The following is a 22,273-nucleotide window of genomic DNA, read 5'->3' on the forward strand; positions in this document are numbered from 1 at the left end:
ATCGATGACGTTTCATAGGCTCCAACTGTGTTGATCATGGGTTGAGGTTGGTAAGAGGGTTGGCCCAATGAGCCGTAAGTGAACATCTGGGTAGGCCTCCTTTCACGTTCGGACCTCCGTGGTTGTGGACTACTGGGTTGATCACAGGTAGGTTGCACATCAATTGTCTGAGGGTCTACTGATCTTTCCCTGTGCTGGTCAACTTCGTCCTGCTCATTATCTGAATGACTTGTATCGGCAGGTATCTGCTCGTCTTCTGTTGGTACCATGTCAACAACAGCATCTCTGTTTTCTTCCACAGGCATTTCCACTCTCCCTTCCTGAATAGGATATCCTCTGGTTTCTCTTTCAGGTATGAGTGGCCTGGTTTGTTCAAATCTCTGAGTGTATGTTACGTGATCAGTGTTTCTCTGAGGCTCCCAACGGGGTTGTGCTTGTGAAGTCTCAGGTTCTCTCGTTATAGGCACTCTCAGCCAGTATCGTGGTCCATCATCATCTGAATCTGAGGACTCGCTGCTGAGGCTCTGTTCATTCTGTCTCCTTGAAGTTGACTGTCTGTTCCTTGTTCTCTGTTGAGCTTGGGGTTCAGGTAGGTCTCTAGGTGAGTCTCTCTTCCTTCCAGGTTGTGGCTGCGGAGGTAAGTCTACAGGTAAGTCGTTGACCACATGGAGCAGGTTGCGGTGTAGTGTTCGGATCCTGTTCCCACCCGTTTCCGGTGTCACTCTGTAAACAGGTCCATCAGCAATTCTCTCCTTCACAACATGGACTGTGTTTTCCCAGTACGATCTCAATTTACCAGGGCCTCCTCTCTCACTCAGATTACGCACCAGAACACGATCACCTGGTTCCAGGACAACAACACCCTTCATGTGGCGGTCATAGTATCTCTTCCCTCGAGCATTTGACTGTTGACTATTCTCAGAGGCCAGTCGGTAAGCTTCCTTCATCCTTTGAGCCCACTTCTCGGCATAGCCTCTTGGAGAAGTGGCTTCCTCTTCCTTTGCCAGGCCAAATATCATGTCCACGGGCAGGCGTGGGTGACGTCCATACATTAAATAGAAAGGCGAAAACCCTGTTGCCTCATGCCTGGTACAATTATAGGCGTGGATGACTTGTGGTAAGTGGTCTCTCCATCTTTCCTTCTCCTTTTCTCCGAGAGTTCTGAGCATTTGGAGCAAGGTTCTGTTGAATCTCTCCACAGGATTACCCTGCGGATGGTAGGGCGTGGTCCTGGAGTGACCAACTCCACTGAGTTGTTGCAGGGTCTTGAAGAGGTCATTTTCAAATTCTCGACCCTGGTCATGGTGTAATTTCCAAGGGTACGCAAACCGTGGAATGAAGTCCTCAAAGATTTTCTCTGCGGCAGTCTTTCCGGATTTATTCTTGGTGGCATAGGCTTGGGCATACCTTGTAAAATGGTCAATAACAACCAGAATGTATTCAAAGCCTCCCTTGCTCTGCTCCAAGTGAAGATAGTCGATGCAAACCAACTCTAGGGGTGAGGTAGTGGTAATGCTTCCCATCGGCGCCCTGATATGTGAGACCGGCTTCTTCTGCTTGATGCAGGGACATTTCCTTGTTACATAAGCTTCAACATCTTGTTTCATGTATGGCCAGTAAAACCGGTCCCTGGCTAGTCCCAAGACCCTTTCTGTCCCCATATGGCCCATCTCGTCATGGAGGTGCCTCAACACCAGAGATCGGTACTGGTCAGGCAAGACGAGCTGACTCCTCTGGCTTGTTCGCCGGTACAGCAGACCATTTTCCAGATGGAGTTTCTCCCATTGGTGTAGCATCTTTCTCGCAAGGCCACTAACTCCCTTTTTCATGTCGTTGGTCAGTGTGTTAGTGGTCTCTTTCAGCTGGATGACTTGACTGATGGAAGGATCATCTCGTTGAGATTTAATGAGCTCATCATGGGGGATGGTTGGGAGTAACTCTGTTGACTGTGAGGTTGAGCTATCTTGTGACAGGTTCAGGACTGCCACATAAGCAACATCCTTCTGCTTGGCGGCATGACTGCCTTCCCACGTTGCCAGTATGATGTCTTTGGACAGCTCCTCTGTGCAGGCGTCGACGTAGTTGTCTATGTCTAATGGCATGCGGGACAAGGTGTCAGCATCCACATTAATCTTGCCCGGTCGATACTTGATTTCAAACCGGAAGTCCGCTAGCTCTCCGACCCATCGGTGGCCGACAGCATTTAGCTTAGCGGTGCTCAACACGTAGGTTAATGGGTTGTTATCCGTGTACACCAAAAAGTGGGGTGCATAGAAGAGGTAGTCTCTGAACTTTTCGCATATGGACCACTTTAAAGCCAGGAACTCAAGTTTCCCTGAATGAAGGTTGTAATTCCGCTCTGCTGGCGTCAGCGTCCTGGACCCGTATGCAATGATTCTGAGCTTCCCTCCCTGGCGCTGGTATAGCACCGCACCAAGACCTTGTTGTGACGCGTCTGTGTGCAGCACATAAGGGAGATCAAAATCAGGGTACGCTAGTACTGGGGGGTTGGACAGGGTGTGGATGAGCTGGTCAAGAGTTCTTTGGTGCTCTTCAGTCCACTGTATCGGGGTTCTGGAGGACAGCTGGGCTCCTTTTCCTCGTTTCTGTTTGGGCTGGGGCACGCTGGTGACAGGGTTTTTGGATTGCAAGAGCTCATACATCGGTTTGGCAATTTTAGAGAAATCTTGAATGTACGTTCTGTAGTAGCTTAAGAATCCTAGAAGCTTACGGACCTCTCCGACGGTGTTGGGGGTTTTACTCCTCAAGGCCTGAATGGCTTCCAGGTCCTTGGGGTCTAGCCGCACTCCCTCAGCAGAGACCAGCTTCCCCAGATAACGAACTTCTTTTCTGAAGAGCTCGCACTTGTTTGGCCTGAGCTTTACACCGTGACGTTGGAGCGCCCTCAGCACTCGTCTCAGCGACTCTACATGGTCTTCAAAGGTCTTACTATAGCAGAGAACGTCATCCAAATATGGTATGCAGCATTCGTCTCGCAAGGAGTCAAGCATTTCCTCCATGCTCCTCTGAAAAGCAGCTGGGGCGTTTGAAAGCCCAAAGGGGATGCGCACCCACTCATACAAGCCCCATGGAGTGATGAAGGCGGTCATGTGTCTCGACCCCTCTGCGATGAAGCCTTGATGATAGGCTTTTCCCTGATCCAAAATTGAGAACAGATTGTAGCCACCCAGCGTGTCAATGAGGTCTTGAATACGGGGGAGAGGGTGTCTATCTGGAACTGTCTTTTGGTTCAGGAGCCTGTAATCTATGCATAGCCGCAAACTTCCATCTTTCTTGCGGACACAAACCACTGGTGCAGAGTATGGAGATTTGGACTTTACAATCCACTTCTTTGCCAGTAAGTCTTGGATGTACTCCTTAACTTCCTTGTACAGTGGTTTGGGAATTGCTGTGTAGCTCCTCTGTACTGGGATGTCATCCTTCAGGGTTATCCCCATTTGAAGGCTTGGAATGCACCCCATGTCATTTTCATCCTGAGCAAACGCATTTGACTCCTCGTAGAGCATTTGCTTGACTACAGCTTGGTGTTCGTCACTTAGGTGGCTTATATCGACAGGAGGAGACCACCGCTTGAATGGTTGTTCTTGTGGGTTACTGTTGTCTTCATCGACAGGAACAGGTAAGTCGACGTTGCTGATCTCGACGCTATCCATCTGATCTGTCTCCACAATCTTGTCGATCAGCTGAATACTGCCCAACATTGTGAAGTTATTCAATGTCACATCGTGTTGGGTGTGGTTACCCACAGGAATCTCCACATAGGGCTGCCTGACCTGGTGAATTTCAACCAAGCCATCACCGATATCTAGCTCCTCCAGTCTCAGGTCTGGGTGGTTGACCTCGAACAGTGCCACAGTGGACGTGAAATCAGCAGGCACCTTGCACCTGATGCGAGCGACATGGCCTGGACGGACGACAATGCCTTGACGACCAACTCTCACCACTGCATGGTGCTGGTCGGGTTCCGGGGTCTGTATCAAGTTCACAATTGTCTCTGCTTGGTCATTGTCGATCTGTATGGCCTCTCTCAGCAACTTGCCAATAACAGCAACAACTTCAATGTGACCCTCCTGCCCTAGGATGAGCTCTTCAATGACGTTGAAGCCCAGTATCGGTCTCACAAGGCTCACACGGCTGACCAGGAAGGGTACTCTGATGGCGAGATTTGGATCATCGTTGCCAGGTAGGTTAAAGGTGAGTTCAACCCATCCATCATATGGGATCTGTCCTCCATTGGCTGCAGTGAGATCCAGTGTTCTGCTTCCTATGAGTTCACTGAGAGGGCGCACTTCCTGTTGAGGTAGGTATTTGTGTTTCCATGGCTTGTCAATAATACTGACTTGGGCCCCAGAGTCGAGTAGAACCGTCACAGCGTTTCCACTTAGATTGCATTTCAATAAGCACTTCTTTCCAATTAGCTTAGCTACTCGCTGTGCTGGTGACCTGTCATCAGCCGATGAGTGAGAAGGGGTGGCAAGATGGTGATTGACCTGCACTGTTGCTGGCTTGGGGCTATCTGGATGGGACTGAAGGCTGGTGTCGGTCACAGGTGATCCCTCTGCTGTGACCGGGGGGAGTTTCCCGACGGTTTAGGCCTCTTCAGGCACCCGACAGCACGGTGCCCCTCTTCTCCACAGGCGAAACAGTGGCTGCAGTTGGGGCGGCCATTTGCAACACAGTTAGGGCAGCCATATGGTCTTTCTTTCCTTACTTGTCGAGTCTGAATCTGTTGAGTAGAACACTGACATGTGGACTGGGGCTGGGGCTCAGGTCTTGACGGATTTGATGCAGCTTTTGACTGTAGGGAGGTTACGACTTCCGTCAGAGCCTGTACTTGAGCGCAGAGTTTTTGGATGAGCTCATCTTTAACTTGCGTGTCGGGAACAGGCTTCTCTTTGTTCACTTCATTGGTGGTCACTTCACCACTGTGAGCTTGAGCTGTCTTGGGGCGATTGCTGCGTCCCAAGCGTCGCTTCCTCTCACTTTCTTCACTTGTCGTTTTGTTGACTTGTCTTAGAAGTGCATCATCTGTGACTGCAGGGTCTGAGAGAAGTGGCTTCAACTCCCTCCTAATATCATCATGTTTCTCATTCAGGCCCTGGTAAACGGTGCGAAGGAAGACATTCTGTGCTGTTTGTGCTTCGTACTTGATATCAGAGTCTGTCTGTTTTGACATGAAAATCACTTTTTGTTTGAGCCCCATCATCCTGTAGAGAAACTGCTGTGGTGTTTCATGTTCATGTTGTTTGGCACTTATTAATTCCTGGAACAGCTCAGTACTGCTTTTCTCTCCCAGATGAGACTGTAGGAAGCTCTTCAGCTCGGCTATGGTCATGTCATCTTTGCTGGTGAGCATATCCTTGAAGTTTCCAGGCTTTATGATGCGAAACACTGCTCGTATGATTTCACCTTCAGTGTGCATTTCTCTCAGTCCTTGATCAATCTGCTTGCTGATATTGTTGTAGGTTACTTCGGATGCATTATCACCAATCTGTCCACCATGCAACTTGAATTCCTTCTTCTGGAGGAAGGGGAGGTCTTTGAGGGCAATCATACTTCCAGTATGGTGATCATAGTTGGGAAGGGAGGATGTTATGACATGTGGACTGCGGGACTGGTAAGTGTGTTTTGTGTCAGTTGTGGTGTATGGACTGTGGGACTGGTGAGAAACAGTGGGTTGAGTGTGGGTTATGGTGTGCGGGCTGTGGTGTGTGGACTGGTGTGAATCAGTGGATTGAGTGTGTGGAATAAATGAAGCCCCACCCTGTTTAACCTTTTTGTGCACGTCATCATAAGTAGACATCAGCTTACTGATTTGTAATGCCAGGGCATCACTTTGAGCGGCCAAATCAAATGGTGCAATGTCAGAGGGTGTATCCGTAACATGTGTGTCAGTGTGGACACTCTCAGATAAGTGTGGTGAAACATTAGCATCAGACACAACAGATACATCAACCTCTGCTCCAGCGCCTGTAATAACATCACTCTTGGTACGCTTATCAATAATTTCAGCAATAATATCTAGCATAGTGCTCAACTCTGACATGCCCTGATCATCTGACTCTAGCAAATCTGTGCTTTCCATCCATGAACACAAAAAATCAATACAGCTCTCTTCATCCTGGTTGACCAACTTAGCTTGAGTAGACTCTTGTGAGCGTGAGATGACTTTGGCAAGCTGTAGCAGTTCATCTGAAGAAAGGTTGAATAGCTTCTTCTTTATGGTCCAGGTCAGCGTTTTCCTCTCGTTGTCTGCCATCGTGAACATCAATCAGACACCCTCAGCTTGTGAAGTCCTTGCTCTGGCAGCAGTCAGACGCTCTCGACTCTCACAGCTTCTCGCTCTGACGATGAAGCACTCTGGCCCACAGGTTCAGGAATCACTGGATCGACGTCCTACTCCGATCATCAGGTGGCGCCGATCCCGGACGAGCCCCCACAAATCTGTTACAAGTCCCAGTTGTGAGACCCATAAGCAGATGAGTTTTGCTGCTGGGGAAGCCCTCCTATGCCTGATAAAACAGGAATAAAATAAATAAGACAGGTGACGATGATGTTGTCTTTTCAGCCTCCTCATGCAGAATCATATTTATTAATTCACAATTCAATATATTCATTTTCTCTGTATCATTCTTTTCTTTTTCAATAAACCAATCAAAATATAACAGTCACAATACTCCTTTTCTTCATGACATCACATTGTTCACATTTAGTTTCCATAACCATAGTTACTTTAATAACTACCAGTATGTTTTCCTCATACCACAAAGATCCTTTAAGTGTCTGTGTCAGACAGTAGTGCGCATTATTTAATGTATTGCAAATAACCTAGCATAGCGCTACAAATATATATCCCTAAACAGCAGGTAAGTATCATAGTGCAGAACTGAGTTTCAAATGGCTGTAGACAAAACGTTTTTCATAGTATAATGCTAAACTACTTTAAAGTGCATTATAATGTAAAATAATACAAAACGTTTTATAATCAAACATTCTGTTCATCAAAAATACTTCTTAAAACACAACAGGACCACCATGTTAGGAACACATGTAAAAACGGGACATTCTTTGGGTCACAAAACCACTCAAAATTATATTCAGCTTTACCAAAAACGATCTCAACAGTAACATAAAATGTGGGCAACAACTGTGTGTAGTTTAAGAGTCTGTTATGGAGTACAAACCTGATAAAACAGGAATAAAATAAATAAGACAGGTGACGATGATGTTGTCTTTTCAGCCTCCTCATGCAGAATGAGGAAGTGATTCAGTCCAGTCAATGTGTGCCTCTGAGAACGAAGCGAATCGCCACACTGCCCCCTAGTGGTGGAAACACTAGGAAAGTTCCACTGAATAGTGTCATAGAGAACGCTTGAAATTAAACCAAGATAGTGCATTGTCCATATAGAAACATTCTTGCTCCTATTAGCAACTTTCTTTTCACAAAACAAAATATCATCTTCAAAATGATAAACAAAATAAATACAAACTAAAATGTGACCATACATTTTGTGTGCGTCACACGTGCACCAGGGACGTGCACACATAGACATCAAAGGGGGCTTCAGCCCCTGCCCTTGTACCCGTCTGTACAACAACTGCCCTCTCCAGACCACGAATGCGGCATTTACTGTGTTGGAAGAAATGCAAATGCCACACTCGTTTCCATGCCATGCCATGCCGAAAGGCAGCATTCAGGAAAATAGCAATTTTTCCGAAGTCTCCTGAACTTGGAACGCACCCTTTAGCGTTGAAACAAATTTGTCTCGAAAATCCATGTTGTTACACCACATCTCTAGTAGCTAAAGAGTGCTGGGTTGCGCCCTGAAAATAGCTGATCTACAAGCTCTCAGCGCGTCGCAGCGTGGCGCGTTGTGCGCTTGTAGATCTGCAATTTTTGTCCAAAAGTGCCCTCTTAACGGGATTTCAGCCCCTGCCTCTAACACTCTCTGTGCACTCCCTGGCGTGCACCCCTTGTGGTGCGCGAACGCCCTCACGGTGATGCGTGACATGAAAAGGGCAATGGCGGTTTTACGGTGTTATTTAGCACAAATGGCAAAATCCGGTTGTCGTTAAGGAGATGTATAGAGCAGCTGTGGGGGTATACAGCAGCTGCATGTCTCTCCGTGCAGTGACATTCTGTGATTATTTGCCATAATCATATTACATTTTCTTATCATTTCCCGGCCAAATGCAAGGAGGCTTAGCGTTGGGGGGTGCGTCAGCTAGGTCAGGAGGCAACAGGGGGTGCACGCACGGCCAAGACAGTTTGGGGATATCTGCCTTAGTGCCGGGAAGATTCACACTGAGTCTGTTTGATTCAAACTGTTCCCCAATACGATTGCCTGGTCCCCCAGCCGGCCATGATTCACATTGGCCTTGATTCTTCTGCACCCGAGTACACTTCATTACAACTGTACTCAATGCTTTCACATTGCATCCATCCGTACCCGAGTACACTTCATTCAACTGTACTCAATGCTTTCACATTGCATCCATCCGTACCCGAGTACACTTCATTCAACTGTACTCAATGCTTTCACATTGCATCCATCCGTACCCGAGTACACTTCATTCAACTGTACTCAATGCTTTCACATTGCATCCATCCGTATCCGAGTACACTTCATTCAACTGTACTCAATGCTTTCACATTGCATCGACCCGTACCCGAGTACACTTCATTCAACTGTACTCAATGCTTTCACATTGCATCGACCCGTACCCGAGTACACTTCATTCAACTGTACTCAATGCTTTCACATTGCATCGACCCGTACCCGAGTACACTTCATTCAACTGTACTCAATGCTTTCACATTGCATCGACCCGTACCCGAGTACACTTCATTCAACTGTACTCAATGCTTTCACATTGCATCGACCCGTATCCGAGTACACTTCATTCAACTGTACTCAATGCTTTCACATTGCATCGACCCGTATCCGAGTACACTTCAATCGGTCCTGATGCGGTCCCGGGACCATAGTGTGAATCTCCCCATATTTAGTTGTTGTGTGCCAGTGTTGTGCACAGAAAATAGACGACCTTATGAGATCACAATGTGTCACACTGCAATGCATTACGTGAGCTTGTAGATCTGCTATAGTTCGGCGCGTGACGCGCGGCACGACACCAAGTATAGATCGGGCATTATACGCCGTCGCACAATGTTGTCGCTATAGCTGCACCAAGCGACAACCAGCAAGTTGCAACCATGTTTACGGCACATTTCTACTTAGTTTAGTTATATCCTTTTGAATACAACAAAATATTGAGTCATCCGAGATGTTTCAGTGTTCGTCTAGTTGTATTTTAGCGGGCCGTGCTGTCGACAGGTTGGGAGAGTGAACATAAAGCATAAAATCACTTGTCTTAATGTCTTCTCATCGCCACTAATCCCTCCCTAACGTTTTAATGTAGTTTTCATTTGATGTATACATTTAGTCCTTATAGTTTAAGTCATCACAGCTTAGTTTGTATTTAGTTTCCGTTGAGTTTTCGTCAGCGAAAAAAAAAAGGTATACTGGACGAACATTTTCCGCCAGTCAGGAGAATGTGTTGGAATGAAACGAGTACAGCTGTTGATCTAAGCTCTCTCTATCCACGTCTCCTCTCTCTCTCCCATCCCTCGGCCTGTCTCCTCTCTCTCTCTCCCATCCCTCGGCCTGTCTCCTCTCTCTCTCTCCCATCCCTCGGCATGTCTCCTCTCTCTCTCTCTCTCTCTCTCTCTCTCTCTCTCTCTCTCTCTCTCTCTCTTCCATCGCTGGGCCTGTCTCCTCTCTCTCTCCCATCCCTCGGCCTGTCTCCTCTCTCTCTCTCCCATCCCTCGGCCTGTCTCCTCTCTCTCTCTCTCCCATCCCTCGGCCTGTCTCCTCTCTCTCTCTCTCTCCCATCGCTCGGCCTGTCTCCTCTCTCTCTCCCATCCCTCGGCCTGTCTCCTCTCTCTCTCTCTCTCCCATCGCTGGGCCTGTCTCCTCTCTCTCTCCCATCCCTCGGCCTGTCTCCTCTCTCTCTCTCTCTCCCATCCCTCGGCCTGTCTCCTCTCTCTCTCTCTCTCCCATCGCTGGGTCTGTCTCCTCTCTCTCTCCCATCCCTCGGCCTGTCTCCTCTCTCTCTCTCTCTCCCATCCCTCGGCCTGTCTCCTCTCTCTCTCTCTCTCCCATCCCTCGGCATGTCTCCTCTCTCTCTCTCTCCCATCCCTCGGCCTGTCTCCTCTCTCTCTCTCTCCCATCGCTGGGCCTGTCTCCTCTCTCTCTCTCTCCCATTGCTTGGCCTGTCTCCTCTCTCTCTCTCCAATCCCTCGGCCTGTCTCCTCTCTCTCTCTCTCCCATCCCTCGGCCTGTCTCCTCTCTCTCTCTCTCCCATCCCTCGGCCTGTCTCCTCTCTCTCTCTCTCTCCCATCCCTCGGCCTGTCTCCTCTCTCTCTCTCCCATCCCTCGGCCTGTCTCCTCTCTCTCTCTCCCATCGCTCTCTCTCTCTCTCTCTCTCTCTCTCTCTCTCTCTCTCTCTCTCTCTCTCTCTCTCTCTCTCTCTCTCTCTCTCTCTCTCTCTCTCTCTCTCTCCCATCCCTCGGCCTATGTCTCTCGGCCAGCTCCCTCCTCAGATGGGCCACCATCAGATGGGAGGTGTTCAGATGATGGCCCCGCAGCCTGTCATGTACAACCAGCCTGTCCTCAGACCCTCAAACCCTTTTGGACCCATCCCAGGGGCACAGGTAAAACACACACACACACACACACACACACACACACACACACACACACACACACACACACACCCACACGCACGCGCAGATATTTTAAGTTAAAGTGGCTGTAAACAGGAAGTATAGGCCTATGAACAGGAAGCAGGTGTACAAGCAGTATGCCTATTGGGCTATGTCTTGCGCCACCCCTTAACCCTAAACTTATTTACCATTTTTTTTACTATTATGACAAAACATTTTAAAATAGTTCAAATAGCCGATCTACAAGCTCACAACGTCCTTGAGGCAGTTCCAGGGGGTCCCCCATGCTAAATGATAGTTTGGAACCACCAAATCCTTGTGGGTCTGTAACTCTGATAATGGAAACAAATGGACCTTAACGGTCCAGTTAAATTAACATTGATTTAATAATTAATACAAATTGGCCGTCTCGGAGATTTCAACCAATGGTTCATGTTTTAGGTTGTCATTAGAGAAACAACCTAAAACATGAACCGTGGTTGAAAAAAAAAACTAAAGTTGTCCTTTAAGTGTATTTAGTGGTTAAGTCGTCAGTGTGAACTACTTATTCTAGCCAGAAGATGGCGATGCACTCTATGGCACACTGCCCCCCCCCCCCACCACCCCCAAAATTATGGCTAAAATAAAACTCTAGGCAAAGCATGTGAGTTTGCTGCCATCTAAAGGTTGAAAATCATCCTAAGTGCTGGAATGAGCTTGATACCCCTTTTCATTTTTTGTACAAAAACGTATTAAACAATGACCACATATCTGATAAAACACAAAAAAAGCTTGAGAAGTAATTTCCATCGTAGTCCTCTTGAGTGCGAGTGTGATGTAAGGCAGTGGTTCCCAAACCTTTTCATGTCAAGGACCCCCAAAATGTGACACAGGCCAGCACTTTGGTCCTCAACTCGATTTTTACAGATTACAGATTATTACAGATTATTAAAGTACAGAATGTAAGCTTTCATATGATGTATCATTCAATGAAATTGGACAATAATTTAAGGAGATATGACCATCTAAAACTTGTTGAAACAGAAAGCAGATACAGATGCAAAGTAGTTAATTTGGCCTGCAAAGATTCATCAGAATTTAGCACCTCTGGAATGGGTGTGACAATAGATGCTTGTCCACACCCCTAATGTCTTGCATAATCACTCCCCCACCCACTAACCACTCCCCCACTAGGTTACCTGTCAATGACAGTTGAGTGGACACTTAGGTGTCACACTTAAGTACATGTTGTTTTACTTGAGTTAAAATAAAGAAATGTAGGACTGAAGTTGTTTAGTGTATGTTTTGTAATAATACACCAGACCCCACTGTGGGAACCACTGATGTAAGGTGTGTATAGGTGCTAGTGCCAACAGGGATCATGAACAACGGGGTGGTCATGGTTGAGGAATAAACACTGCCAAGTTGATGCGGGAATGACATGACAGAATGTAACAAAACATATTTGGATTTCCTTGCTTCTGCTGAAGAAAAATAGTCACTCTACTTGGGGTTCCCAACCACTGGTAGTATAGTACCACTGGTGGTACTTGAGCTCCCTCTGGTGGGTACTCAGAGGAGTCGCCCTAAAAATGGAGAAAAAAGACTAAAGTGGAATGAAATATTGAATGTATATTACTACAGGTTCTGACCAAGCGATTGGTTGAAATAGGCTCTCCAGCCGTGCTGAAAATGAGCATGACGGCGCACCTAGCCGTTAATAGAAGATTTGAGAATGGATTAATCACTTTAGAAACATCGTCATGTTGTGCTGATTAGTGATTAGACAGAGTTTTGTCAGAGCAGCAGCATTATTGGCTTAGGAATGGAACAAAAAGGGCAGGCATATAGAGGGACACATAGGGACTACAAATGTCACGCCCCCAAATGAGACAGCGGCCCCACTTCTGGTCCGTTAGAACGCTGTACTGCAGCTGTCGATGCAATCCCTATGAGAGGCATCATAAAATACCCTTATTTCACTGGTTGATTACTGAGGCTTTGTAACGATTTATTTCGTGTCCTAATAAAGTGTCCCATATGTTGTATTTGTCCGTTTCAATATCACATACCTGCCATCTAAATATAAAACCCACAATGTACTATAATATACTCCATCAGAGACTAATTATTAATACTCATCTGGGGAATTCACTAGGTATGAAAATGTCAGGATATAATGTCACTCCTCCATTTAGCTGGGTTATTTTCCCAACTATTCAATTCTAAGTTAATTATACAACAAGTTGACAACGGTATAACACACGGTCGGCGCTCCGAGGTAGGTGGAACATAATTATTAGTAAGCCCGTGACATGTTCAAAATATAGACACGGATGAACAAAGTCAGTCGGGATCGGGATGTATTATTGAGAATTCCACTCTTCAAAGTCGGCGTCCTTAAAAGCGACAGGTTCTCTGTATGCCGTCTCCCCTCTGCTCCGTAAACATTATGGGTATAACTCATTCAAGTGCTAAGTTAAATGTGAAATACATCCTCTATTGAGAAAACAAAACAATGTATGTAATGGAAACATATTTTTATTCATAGTCTTCAGTTCATTTTGTTACATTTTAAAAGTAGGCGAACTATACAGTTGAATTTCAATGGACTTCTATGTGGGCTGGCCTGCAGTACAGCGTTCTAACGGACCAGAAGTGGAGCCGCTGTCTCATTTGGGGGCGTGACATTTGTAGTCCCTTTGTGTCTCTATATGCTCGTGTATTTTAACCCATTTTAGCCGGGAACCCCTTTTGGTGTTAGCATTATGTTATGCTTTAGCTATTTAAATAGCAGGTCTACAAGCTTATAGGTCTGCTATTTTTGAAAAATCGAAGAACAGTGGCACGGTGGCACAGTTGGTAGTGCTGTCGCCTCACAGCTAGAAGGTCCTGGGTTCGATTCCCGCTCGGGACGCTGTGGGTGCTGGCGGCGTGTTTCCTCCTCCGCGTCATCAGTGTTCATACCCGAAGGCGGGGTTGGCGAAAGGGCCTTTCTGTGTGTGTTTGCATGTTCTCCCCGTGTCCCCTAGGGTAGGTATACCCTCACAAAAAACATGCAGTAATCCTGGTCACTAAACTGCCTCCCCCTGGCCAGCTGGGGCGCCTGATGGAGGGGAAAGGAACTGGTTGGAATAACGTGTTCCTTCCACGCGCTACGTCCAACCAGGGAAACTCCCCCCCTGTCAGGTGTAAAGGAGCAACTTGGACACTCAGGCATGAAGGAAGCATGAGTTCAAGTCCGTTGCTCTCCCCTTGTCCCCCATATATGGGGACTAGGTTGGTGGAGGGTGTGTAGAGCCCAGGATCACATTAGATGATTGACACAGGGGTGAAAAATGGGTTACAAAATCGTGGGATAATAAATATATAAAGAAAAATCGAAGAACGACTGACATAGAAACATAGCCTTTTCAGAAAACTGTCATTTTCAAACAGACATTTCTACGGCTGCTCAAATTCACCAAACTAGGCACTGGTGCCGTTCAAATATGGATCAGGATTACGTCGCTATGTTTCATGCAGAAACATACTTTAGTGTACTAAAGTATTACCGTTTAGCTGTAAAATGAGATTACTTGGCCACAGTGTTGGATACAGAACAGGCAGAACGACCACCATCTGCATACATACGGCATACGACTGCAACTTTTGGGCCACTTCACTTAATGAGGCCCACCGGTTAATATGCAAGTACTGATGTATTATTGATTTCAGCTGTTACATAACCTGCTTTAATTACTGCAGTCTATATTAGTAATTTATGTCTGGTGCGTTTGTATTTAAGTTCATAAAGTATAACTACTTTTCAGTAATCTAATCTTAAAATAGCAAAACAATAAATGCAGGGCTCCAATTCAAATAAAGCAAAAATCTGATTTACAAGCTCAAAGGCGTCGCACCGTGACACATTCTGAGCTTGTAGACATTATGTATTTTTTTACTATTTTGAAAAACATTTTTAGGATAAACATAGTTTAGGGATAAGGGGTTTAGGGTTAGGGTTAGTTTATGGATAAGGGGGTTAGGGTTAGTTTAGGGATAAGGGGTTTAGGGTTAGGGTTAGTTTATGGATAAGGGGGTTAGGGTTAGTTTAGGGATAAGGGGTTTAGGGTTAGGGTTAGTTTAGGGATAAGGGGTTTAGGGTTAGTTTAGGGATAAGGGGTTTAGGGTTAGGGTTAGTTTAGGGATAAGGGGTTTAGCGGAAATGGAGCCCTGAGCGTCTATTCACCAGAACATGCCGTCCGTTCTTAGCAGCGGCTCTGATGTATCGAGAAATTAAACACGCAACTGACCAGTCAGAATTAAGCGTTTAACCGGCAGTTAACCCATTTAGACCGGAGCTCGATTCTACAAATGTCTGTTTCTCTCTCAGTGGTTCTCATGCTATTTCATGTCAAGGACCCCTAGAATCATATGTACTTGGCCTCCGACCCCCATCTCAAAATATGTTGTTCCAGGGACCCCTGGAACAGACCTACAAGCTCGTAGCGAGCTTGTAGATCTGCTATTTTTCAATACCTAAAGCATAACAATGCTTAAAACGCCAAAAGGGGTTCCCGCCCAGAAAGGGCTAAGCTACAGTGTACAGTACAGTTGCTCATTGGCACACCTACAGTACGTCCACCGCACCCTTTTAAGGTTATGAGCTGCAGCTGTGTTGCTTTACATCGCAGTATTACCCAGCTCGTTAACCTTTAGCTGGCAGCAAAGCTGCTCTCGTTGCGTTTGATGGAACAGTCTCGTCCACCTCAGGAGTGTTTAATTTAAAATACAGAGTATCTTCAGAAATTGTTAAAAAAAAAAAAAAAGCCAATCTACATTACAATGTGACAACGTTGTAGCTCTCTCTTATACAGTCAGCCTTTTAAAAGACTAACGGTGAAATAAAACCTCCCAAGTGGTTGTTGAAAGCTTTAGCTGGCCTAACACTCATACCGTAACAACCCATCCCAACGTAAGTTTGATTTGACACTTTGTGCGAACACATAATTTCATACGGTATAGTTAACCACCCAAGCCCTTAATCATACTTAATCATATCGCAGAAAAGTGTTAACTATGACGACACCCCCAAAACAGGTTGAAAAGTGCTTAAGCAAGCAAGCAAAGTCGGCTCTCTCTCTCTGGAGAGGTTGTGCCGCTAGCTCTGTGGCCGTTAATATGCTCGTCAATAGACATGATGGCCCAATAAATGACACCTCCATTGTCTGCAGATGCACTTCATGTAGGGGACGACGGCGTGACTCGAGGCAGCAAAGCCGAAAGAGGAGAGGAGGGGAGAGAGGGAGAGTTGAAGCAAACCAACCCAGAACCAAATCCTGCGCTGGAGGAAGGAAGGAAGGAAGGAAGAAGAGGAGAAAGAGGTAGAGGAAGGGAGGAGCGGGAGAGAATTCTAAAGAATGGAGGACCAGAGGATGGATAACAACAGACCAAAACACTGAGTCTGCTTTGCTTTTCATCCGTCCTCTCCTCTCCTGTCCTCCTTCGCCAAGCCCCTCTCCTCTGTTCTGTAAGCCTGGGACATCGGAGCACCACCCACCACCCCTCCCCTCCCCCCATCCTGTTTGATCTGTTGTTTCTGAATGGGCTGGATGTTCTGTCTGCTGGAATGAAATTGATGCTGATGATGAATGGCTAACGATGATTTGCTTCAATGACTTGACAGCCATGTCGGTCAGTGTGGGAGCATTGTGACCTAGACCTCCCCCCCTCCACCCCTGCGACCGACACCCTTTTCCCCCGATGAATTTCCTGCAAAAAAAAAACAAAAAAACACACACCTGTCCCCCCAAATCCACACTCCCCTTGCTGCCCTGCAACCCTAACCCCACACTCGACGGACTTGACACATGTCTCTTTCTCTGATTGGATCGTTTGCACGCACTTTACTAAAAACGTGAACTTTGCCAAGGGTGTATGTATGTACGTGTTGGTGATTTTAAGCATCGTAAATTCAAAAAACCACTCCGCTTCCCGCTTGTGTGCGTCCAATCCATCACAGCCGCGGTCACCGTCCGATGTCTCGGAAGTGACATGGATGTGTGTTGCGCGTATGCGTGTAACAGGAGTCGTCTCCCCCCCCCCCCCCCCCCCCCCCCACACACACACACCCCACCCCACTATTGGAGTGTACTGTATCAACATTGCAACTTAAGTCTATCTTTGAACTTATTAGTTCCATTTTGTTTGTTGCCAACTTCAAATGACTATTACTTGGATAGATGTTTGTATGCATGCCTGTGTGTGTGTGTGTGTGTGTGTGTGTGTGTGTGTGTGTGTGTGTGTGTGTGTGTGTGTGTGTGTGTGTGTGTGTGTGTGTGTGTGTGTGTGGAGATGGGTGGGCGTGTACGTACGTACGTATGTTATGTTATGTTTTTGTTTAGTTTTTCATTCCTATGTAGAGATGTCAGTTATCTGATGTCACTGTTGTGTGTAATATCTTTCCAGGTATCAAATTGTTACTGCACTGGAAAAACTGATGAAAGCACTGAGCCAGACCCAGGCATTACATTTGGATGTAAAATGAAACCTCATACACTCACTAACTTTGCTACTTGGGGACTTTTTTTTTTGGTTTGTTTTCTTGGTCTGTATTTACATATTCTTATTTCGTCCGCAGCTGTGCGGTCAACATGCAATCTCAAAAGTCCCGTCCGTCCGTCCCCTCCCCCAGTTACTTAGACACTGTTTAGAAGCCGTCCCTGCTGTATAATAGTCCTGTAACTTGTGTGAGTCGAGTGTCGGGATTCTCCAAAGAATCCCATTTTTCTTTTTTCTAGTTTTGTGACGTTACTCTTTTCTTTTCTTTTTTTTTTTTACCCTTTACTGCTCTGAACGGTAGCGAACAATGCACTGAGAGCCAGATGGTCGAGATGATGACTGGACTTTTAGCGAGGAAGTTATTCTCGGTCTTCTTTTGCCAATCAGAAACAGTCCGAGACTAACTGACCAGCCCCCGAAATGGTGTCTGTCTGTCCGCCCGCCCGCCCGCCCCCTGGCACTGAGCATATAGGGTCCCGACTGTCCAGAAATGACCACCACGTACCCCTTAACACCGTTGTGATGAAGGGCACAATAAAACCACTGGGCACGGGTAAATTACTGTATAGTTAGTTAGATGTTGCACTTCCGCCAAAGTGGCATATCGTGGACAAGGGCCACTTAAAAAAAAAAAAAAGGTCCACGGGACAAGTCAAAAACGTACGGAGGAGCAGATCTTAGTAAAGTAAAAACTGATCATGTCTGTGGCAGAACTCCAACCCTAGTAATGTCCACACACGGTGATTTTAGATGGCACTCGGAGCCAAGACGAGGGAGGACTTTAGGGATTTTTAAATCTCAACGTGACTTTACTGGGTTGTTAAAAGTATAGGACTTAACAGACAGACAGTATATATATACATATATATAGCACAAACCTTCAAAGAGGGGACAACGCTCTGCTGCACAAAAACCTAAAAACCATTGCTGGGATGTACAGTTGAAAGGGGGCAATAATTAGTTGGGAGGAAGTCGTTTTCTATTGATTGTTGTATGTTAACTAACATGATGTACTGTGTGTCTGTGTGTACGCTAATGTGCACACGCCATCCCCATTGAGATAAACAGGGTCATGTTCTGTTGGCGAGGCCACAGGGCCTCCTCTGTGTGTGTGTGTGTGTGTGTGTGTGTGTAGTACTGCTGTGTTTAGAGAGTTGAAAGGTGACTTGCGAGAGAGTGTGTCGGCGTTGGGTACTATAACTTAGCGATGTGTGTCGTTACCATGTCTAAGTCTCTGTACTACGGCGTAGCGTCATTCTGGTCCAAGGATAAAGGGATCCCTTGTCAGCAGGTGGAAGAAGAAATTAATCATGGATCTCTTGGCCCAACCTATACGGAAACAAAACAAAACAAACACCTCCCGGCTGCTGTGGCTACACATGGCTGACGGTTCCAATCTAAACCGCTTTTAGAATTAAGGCGAAGAATGAATATGGGGCCTACAGTCTGAACTCGCTGTTGAGCCCATTTTGTGCGGGAACCCCTTTTCGGTGTTGGCATTAGGTTATGCTTTAGCTATTGAAAAATAGCAGATCTACAAGCTCGTATAGCGCGCCACCGAGTGGCGCGCTGCGAGCTTGTAGGTCTGCTATTTTTTTTAAAGAATCGTGAAAAGTGACATGAGAGTGTTTGAGAACGACTGACATAGAAAAACACAGCTTTTTCAAGGAGACAGTCAGGATTTAGAAGACATTTGGCAGAATCGTTCCCAGGTCAAAATGGGCCAAGCCCACGAAGCCAATCTCCCCCTAAGTAGTCCCTATATACACAATTGCAGCTAGAACTCCACTACCAGCCGAGAGAACGTTGTTGGGGGGAAAACCTCGGTCGCCAAGCGAGCAAAGCGGTCCGAGAGATGCTCCGGTGATAATGACACATCATTTCACTGAATGTCTATAACGAGCAACGAGCTGACCTTTTTTTTGTATGTTATATTCGGAGAGAAATAATCGTCGTAGTTCTAAAAAAAACCTTCCCCATTTACTCCTCCTCCTCCTCCTCGTTCCAGTGTTTCCGTCTTTCTGTCTGCCAAAATGTTCCAACGCAACAGTACGTCACCTTGCGTCCCACGTGGCGAGCCCTGCTAGCCCCGCCCCCCAAACCTCCTGTTACAGTTTTGCCGTGTCCTCTGTATATAAGGTAACGCACTTCATGTGTTTTTAGATGTGCTCTCTCTCTCTCTCTCTGTAAAGTAAGTGACCGAAGCCCCGTTTTTTGGACAACTGTACTGTATGTGGGACAATTTTATTGCTGTATCTGTGTTTTGGATGGTTGTATGTTGAAAGGGGGGGGGGGGAACTGGGGGTGGGTGGGTCGATGTTTGTGTCCATCCCGATGAGGGATAAGAGGGGGGGGGGGGGGTGACGTGTCCAGGGGTCAACTCTATCACAACTGGTCTACACCAAGAGTGTCTTCATCACGGGAGCGGACAGAACAGGGTCTGTCCTCTTCACAAAAAAAACAAACAAACAAAAAAAACAGGAACATTTTTTTTGCACCAAAGTCATCATCAAAGCGCAGCTTCTTATTCAAAGGTCACTACGGATGGATGATATCAAAACTCTGAAATAATTTGCTTTCTTTTTAATTTTCCCTCTTTGATTTTCAAGAGACAAAAGAAACTGTCTTTTTGGTTGGTTTTTTTTGCATGATTAAGTGTCGTCTTTTTATTGGGCTCGTGTGCAACCGGTAAAAGCATGACCATTGTGTGAACTCTCACTTACCGGTGTGTTTGGAAAATGTTTAGGAAATTTCTCCATGAGATTTTTTTACTTACCTCTTGACATGAACGTTCATTGACATTCATTAGCCACGCGTTTTACAAGATGTAAGGGCCAGTTAACCGTTTGAAGGGCCAGCCTCGCATGCAGAAATGCAACTTGCAAAATCCTCCCCCTCTCATCAAACTTCAAACCGTTAAATCACTGCATCTCTTGTAAAACACCGTGAATGCCAATGCCAGTCATCACCTTAGCTAGCTAAAACATTGCAGTCTTGTAAAACCGCTCTTTATTAAAAGCATTGCTATTTTCAATACGTGTGTTTGAATGCTTGCTCCTTTTTCGTACTATGCCAGCAGCATCTTGGGGAGGTTGTGATTGGAAGTCAAAGTACTGTAACTCTATGTTTGGTCTGGTCCAGTGGTCTGATGTTAAACGTGTTTGCTCAGTTTTGTACCCGTCTGTTGCCATCGATTGGACTGCATCATCATTCCGTCATTTGCAAAACGACAAACTGGTTTCCTGGACGTAAAGGGCTTTGGTTTTCGGAGCACATTTTAGGCGAGATAATGCCATTGATTCGGAATAGGCCAATTATACACTAACTTCCAGTGGAAGACAGTTTGAGAAACGGGGCCAAATGGAGTGAATCAACCGAAGGAGATCACAGTGGTCGACCAACCCATATACAAAACACTCACTAGATTTATTATACCTCGAAGTGTCCTAGGGGTGTGTTCTGTCATCTGTGCCACATCATTGTCAGTCTCCCCCAGACGTTTTTATTTCATTGTACACTCTTTTTTTTTTCAACTTAATTTTGATTTGCAGGTTTTCGTTACATGCAGGGGTTCATTAGGGTCTATAAAAGGTCTTTGAAAGAAAAGGCCCTGAAATGTACTTTAACCCATTCTGGGCGGGAACCCCTTTTGGTGTTTGTAACATGTTATAATTTAGCTATTGAAAAATAGCAGATCTACAAGCTCATAGCGCGCCACGCTACAAGCTTGTAGGTCTGCCATTTATATATAGATTTTTATTTTTTTTATTTCGAGGTCAGACCTTAAAGGAGTTAACTGAACTACCAAGTACTAATCCCAAGAACCTGACTGCTAGTATCACCAGACATTAACGCCTTCATCGACGCGAACCATGAAAAAGTGAAGAATTGTGTTAAGATATATATCCAGTTACAACTAAAGACTCATCCGTTTTCTGTAGTCCAGGCTCTGCCGTCACAATCTTAACCTAAACCTTGCTCACGGATGTGAATCCGCCTGCCGGAAACCAGACCTCGACGTTACCCCGAGGTGGAAATCTCATTCCCATAACGTCCAATCAGTGAAAGGCGCATGTCTCTCCATGCATTTTCACACAACACTTTCACGCCCGATTTACACTTAAGTCGTGCGCCCTTGAGAATTGCCAATCTACGAGCTCGTAGATCGGCTATTTTCAGCGTGCGACGCAGTGTCTAAATGGGGCGCTAGTTTCCATCCATGCAGGCTAGGTCCAGTCTTCATCATGTGAGCCCCCCCCCCCCCCCCGTGTATGTTCAGTATTGTGTATGCCGCATTGACTAGACTCATTCGGTAGCCAAATGTCCCATCTGTACACGGTTCATCGTTTTTTCGAGGGCATGAAACACTTGTCTATGAACAAGTATGTGTTGTTAGCAGGGAGTGAAGGCTCATATACCTCCTTCAGCGAATTCTCATTTACGTTTTTGTACATCAAAGTGATTATTATCAACAATGGGTTTGCATTGTTATAAATTTATTGTTTTTTAATTTCAAAAAGCAGAGGTTAATGTTTTTGGAAGAAAATGGAATAAAATGTCATCTGATGCTGAGCTGCGACCATTCTTCTTTGGATATTGTCTCTGTTGACCCATTCTGGGCGGGAACCCCTTTTGGTGTTAAAATAGCAGATCTACAAGCTCATAGCGCGCCACCGAGTGGAGCGCTACGAGCTTGTAGGTCTGCTATTTTTGAAGAATTGTGAAAAGTGACATGAATGTGTTTGAGAACGACTGACATAGAAAAACATAGCTTTTTCAAGAAGGATTTAGAAGACATTTTGCAGAATCCTTCCCAGGTCAAAAAAAGTGCCTTGAAACGAGGCAATATGAAATTAAGACTTCACAAACACATCTGGGTTTTGATTAAGGTAAATTAAAGCAAACTCTGTTCTGACAAGATAATGAGCATGAGCCCCAGTGGGGTATTTTTTTTATTATTGGAAAACAGCAAAAGATTGAGACAAGAAAACTATGGTTCAA

At 45.8% G+C, this 22,273-nt stretch overlaps 1 protein-coding gene across 1 annotated transcript in view; it reads left to right on the top strand.

Moving 5' to 3' along the window:
• Positions 1-16,100, top strand: part of LOC308327300 (phosphatidylinositol-binding clathrin assembly protein-like) — a gene marked incomplete at its 5' end in the record, with an annotated part of 63,557 nt that extends 47,457 nt beyond the window's left edge. The window contains 2 exons of the mRNA XM_080780613.1: positions 10,616-10,738; positions 15,946-16,100. Of these exons, the coding sequence (XP_080636739.1) occupies positions 10,616-10,738; positions 15,946-15,960 (138 nt within the window). The 3' untranslated portion in view covers positions 15,961-16,100. The remainder of the gene's footprint in view (positions 1-10,615; positions 10,739-15,945) is intronic.
• Between the last annotated feature and the right edge of the window lie 6,173 nt (positions 16,101-22,273).

Source organism: Protomyctophum bolini (genome assembly GCF_963924005.1).
Source record: "Protomyctophum bolini genome assembly, chromosome: 13".
Taxonomy (NCBI): Eukaryota; Metazoa; Chordata; class Actinopteri; order Myctophiformes; family Myctophidae; genus Protomyctophum; species Protomyctophum bolini.